General features: G+C 53.4%; 1 protein-coding gene across 2 annotated transcripts in view; it reads right to left on the minus strand.

Annotated features, from left to right (window-relative positions):
- Positions 1 to 218: 218 nt before the first annotated feature.
- Positions 219 to 4,640, minus strand: part of CIRBP (cold inducible RNA binding protein) — a 4,700-nt gene continuing 278 nt past the window's right edge. Inside the window, exons 2-8 of one of the 2 annotated variants that reach the window (XM_015564630.1) lie at positions 3,825 to 3,933; positions 3,634 to 3,740; positions 3,403 to 3,541; positions 3,227 to 3,308; positions 3,043 to 3,113; positions 550 to 681; positions 219 to 372 (exon numbers count right to left, since the gene is read on the minus strand). In XM_015564630.1, the coding sequence (XP_015420116.1) occupies positions 677 to 681; positions 3,043 to 3,113; positions 3,227 to 3,308; positions 3,403 to 3,541; positions 3,634 to 3,740; positions 3,825 to 3,927 (507 nt within the window). In that variant the 5' untranslated portion in view covers positions 3,928 to 3,933 and the 3' untranslated portion in view covers positions 219 to 372; positions 550 to 676. Of the gene's footprint in view, positions 373 to 549; positions 2,664 to 3,042; positions 3,114 to 3,226; positions 3,309 to 3,402; positions 3,542 to 3,633; positions 3,741 to 3,824; positions 3,934 to 4,640 lie in introns of both variants that reach the window. The other variant, XM_006764802.2, reaches the window with a different exon arrangement.

The raw sequence follows: 4,640 nt of genomic DNA on the forward strand, positions 1-4,640 counted from the left end.
AGCACAGGGACCACCACCTCCTCCACTTAGGCTGTGTGTGCCTCCAGACCAACCAAGACGACAATGAAGTGACTGGCTGGTCTGTTTGGTTTGAGTACAGCCAGTGCCTGAACCAAGACCAGAAGAGGCTTTCTCTAGAGGAGCCCCACTTCCCACCCAGCCTCCACCTGAGGCTCAGGGACCCACCCTCCTCGGTCGCACCCCAAACCAGACTCAGATTTCTAGGTAGACACTCCAGTCCTTTATTCAAATCTGACTTCCACATTCTGTCACACTGCTGCAGGTGAGGACTGGCCACGTGCAGGCTGCCACACACCGGTCCTCCTGAGTGACTTGAAACCCTGCACTCCAACCTTGCCAATAAAACACCTGCTGGAAAAATGAAGAAGGAGTGAAGGGAGAACTAAAGCTGGCTCCAGCAGCAGGCACACACACAGAAAACTGCCCCCACCCATGCTGTAGGTGGGACAGGAAACCAGAGAGAACCCACAAGGACCAGGCATTGTCAAGGCCAAAGAACCACGTGTCACCCCGCAGAAAAGCACTTACAGATGACAAGCTGAGAGAGCAGGGGGCTGGGCATCTGGTTCCTGCTCCGAGGTGAAGTCCCTCATGGGACAGGACCCCAGGTCATCACTGTTCTTGGGCCACCTTTCCAAGTTGCACTGGCTTCCCTTCAACCTGCCAAAGCAAAGGAGTGTTACCCCTAGGGTTTTGGACATGCTCATAGCTGCTTCCCACCTCCCCCTAAACCATCCACAGCTCCTAGGAGGGTCTCAAGCTAGTCATTGGGCCATCCTGGCAGAGGCCCTGTCACGGGCTGGTGTGACCAGGGCAAGCCTAAGCCTTGGCCAGGCAGCATTCCATCCCTAAGCAGAGCCAGCTACCCACTTGGGATGGAGCTGCTTAGAGAATGGTGTGGGCTCTAGGAAAAAAAACTCATGGAGGCAACAGACATCAGAGAGCTATAGTTAGGAATATGAGTTAAGGAGGTCTGGAAAAGACTGTCAACTGATGAACAAAAAATGTGAAGGCAGGATGTTCAGTGCTCTCTAATCCTGCTTACAGATTGAACCTACTAGTGAGGTGAAACTTCCTGGGATGCTCGCCTGGCTGCAGGCAGGGAAGGGCTAAACAGCCGGGGTCTGACTTTAATTCTAGCTTGACTTCTTTTAAAAAAAGAAAGAAAACGGGAAAACAACAACAAAAAAACAGTCATAAAAACATTCCCAGGCACATAATTTTACTTTCAAATGAGCTCTTGACAAGAGGAGGGATGTGGACACGAGCAAAAGGAGTTACCTCGAATTACAGGGCTATTTCCACATATGAGCTAGCCAAGGGAGCAGCTTGCGTCTCAGAGGTTTCTGTTGGGCGCACAACACTTCTGTCCTCCGAGGGGCTGCAGCTTCCATAGGCTAGCGGAGAACTCTCAGAACTTGTGAAGCAACAGCAGAACTAGCTAATGAGCAGTCAGTCTGCGGTCGCCCAGGGACACTGCCTGCCGTCTGCTCTCTGGCCTGCTTCTAAGCTAAGGCAGTCGGGTCAACGTCAGGTGCCCGCGTGGGTCCAGTCATTGCTGCACTGCCCGCCCCATTGAGCCCTCCGGCTGCCACTGCCAGAAGCCTCCCAGGGGCTGCCTCGATGTCCAACCTACCCATTCCCGTCAGCCACCTGCTCACCTAACCAGGACTGGTGGCAGTCGGCTGTCACCAGGGGCCCGCCAGTGTCAGTTTACTCTGCCTTCCTGGTCTAGCTCTCCATGGGCCTCAGGCAGGACTCGCAGACCTGCTTCTCAAATTGCCCTCTCTGCTGAGTTCTGAGTGCCAAGAGCTCGCAGCAGGAGTGTGTTGAGCAATGAAAGGGAAATTGTCAGAGCGAGGTTCATTTCAGATGGTTTTTTAATCTGCTTCGTAAAGCCAAAAAAAAAACTGTGTACAAGAATTCCTTAACCACTTCAAATACAACATCAATGGGATATGCATACGTCTTCCAGTAAAAAAGGACAATATAAATAAACATTTTCAAGAACCTCTTGGGGACATCTCCAAGTCTACTGTAAGTCATACACAGCAGATGGACCGTACAGGCCGGGCCCAAGTGGCAAGGCACCTCTGCTGCCACCTGGGACTTGGGACAGGTCCTACCATGCTACACTCAGAAACGGTACATTAAGTTGGAAAAAAGCCACAGCTCCCTCAGCTTCCAACAGAGAGCAGACTCAGAGTCCGTCCAATCTCAAAGAGGTTTGAATCGGAGGACCCAACTTCACCAGGCCAACCCCACTATAAAGGGAAGTAAAAAAGACAACACAACCAAAAACAAAAAAAACCCACACAACCCCTGATGGTTTTCTAAAAAACTCATGGCTCATGGTAAAAAGAAAAAAGTAAAATCTGAAGTGCTTTTCAAAACGTTTTTAAAACCCTTAAAAACGGACAGTGTTTCCTTGAAAAGTAAAGTCTAGTATTGAAGCCATCTCGGGGGTCAGAAGCAGTCAGGCTGTGTTTTGACAAGATCAGAACTGATTAGACTACAAAAGTGGGTACAAGGAGGTGTGTTCACTACACATTAACGATTCAGCGAAGCTCCCAAAATCTTTAAATATACAGCCATTGGAAGGACGATCTTGAGCAGGAAGGATTTTTACTCGTTGTGTGTAGCTGAGAACAAGAAGCAGGTACAGTGTAAAAGCACTGAAGCACGCAACAAGAGGCAGCATTCCACTCCCGGGTCCAGATCTGGAGGGCTCGGCCCTGCAGCCTCGGGAGCAACCAACCCCCCCCACAGCCAAGGGCGGCGGGGCCGGGTGGCCGCACATGCAGTTATGCTGCCTGCTTGGCAGGCCCCTCGTCTCCCTTTCCTTCTTGGTCAGTCTGGTCTAGCTTTTATGTTTTGTTGTAGAAATGGCTGCTGGCATGGAGACCTGAGAGGGCAATCTCATCCCTTATGGGCAAGCACAGTGACAAGGTCTGAGTGTCGCTCATAGAGGGTGCTGAGGCTTGCTGAGCTCCCACCACAGGCCCTCAGAGCGTGACTTACCATAACTGTCGTAGCTGTCTCTATAGGACCCTCCAGAGCTCCGGTCACCATAGCCACCACCCTGACTCCGGCTGTAGGAAGGACACATGTGGGTGCTGGAAGGCAGCTCAGTGTACTCACCCCAACCCTGTGCCAGCGTCCCAACACAAGACTCCCACACGCCCAGGCAGGACTAAGCCCTCACCTGCTGTAGTAGTCTCTGGAGCCTCCATAGCCCCCACTTCTGGACTCGAACCGGCTCCCCCCATAGCCTCGGTCCCCTCCTCCTACAGAGACAGGAAAGACAAGTGAATGCCAGCTCCTTCCAGCAGTGCTCCCATCATGTCCTCAAGGGCCTCAGGCTCCAAGAGTGGCACTCACCTCTGGAGAAACCACGGCCCCGGCCTCGGCCCCCACGGAAGAAGCCCCGGCCCCCAGCAGAGCCACCTCGGTACCCACGGGATCGGTTATCAGATGACTTGCCAGCCTGATCAACTCGAATCTGTCGCCCGTCCACAGACTGTGAAGACCAAGAGGTTGGCTCAGGTTAACCTCTGAGCCTCCCTGCCCCGCAAGCCTGAACCCTTTCACCCCCAGAAAGCTGCCCCTCACCTTCCCATTCATGGCCATCATTGCATCTTTGGCATCGTCGATGTTCTCAAAGGTGACAAACCCAAACCCCCGTGACCGCTGGGTCTCTCTGTCTTTCACGACCACCACTGTGGAGGGAGAAGTCTGCAGTCAGCACTTAACCTCCCCAAAAGCAGCCCTGATCAGCCGCTGCCAGTCCAGCACCGCCTCACCTTCAGAAATCTGTCCATATTTTGAGAAGACCTGCTCCAGCGACTGCTCATTGGTGTCAAAACTCAACCCTCCAACGAAAAGCTTGCCTTCATCTGATGCCATGGTGGCCTGTGGCAAATCGTTGAAATCCTCACTGAGATCTCCAGGGCTTCATTGCTCATCCCCACCCCCTCCTATTTTACTGACATATGCTTGTTGGGGACACATTGAAAAATTGTCTTCCTGCCATTTATCACCCCAAGCCCACACCCAGAACTTAATTTTAAAAAGCTGTTAATTCCTTCATCACCCAGGGCCCCGTCCCCACTCAGGTCTCCCTGAGAGCGGGCCCGGTTTTGCATACTCCTCAGTGAAGCACTGTGGACCCCAGGTGATGCCCTCAGGAGATATTTAGGGCTGGGCACTAAAGGCAGGCAGGTATCTGCCTCCCACATCACCCATCGAGTGCACCTTGGTTCTCCCCTTTACAAACAGACGCCTAACTCCTAACAGGACCACCGGGGTGAGGGATGGCAAAGTGCTTGGTCCACCACAGGGCGCCTGTGGGGTGGCCGGGTACTGGACCTCTGTAGGGAGCTGGGCAGAGTCCCGACCCGGGGGGCTCCAACGTGAAGGGGGCAAGTGGGCCGGTGTTGACTTGGACCGACCCTTCCCAGACTGGGGAGACCTCTGCCACATGTCTCTAGAACCACACGACTCGAAGCACAACTTGGGATGCCGAAAGGAGAGTGGGACACGGGGACGAAGGCTGTACTCCCCTAGTGCAAATCCAATGGGAAACCGGGAAAGCGGGAGCCTGGACCGCCCCCAGGTCC

Source organism: Myotis davidii, unplaced genomic scaffold (genome assembly GCF_000327345.1).
Source record: "Myotis davidii unplaced genomic scaffold, ASM32734v1 scaffold198, whole genome shotgun sequence".
In the NCBI taxonomy this organism is placed as follows: domain Eukaryota; kingdom Metazoa; phylum Chordata; class Mammalia; order Chiroptera; family Vespertilionidae; genus Myotis; species Myotis davidii.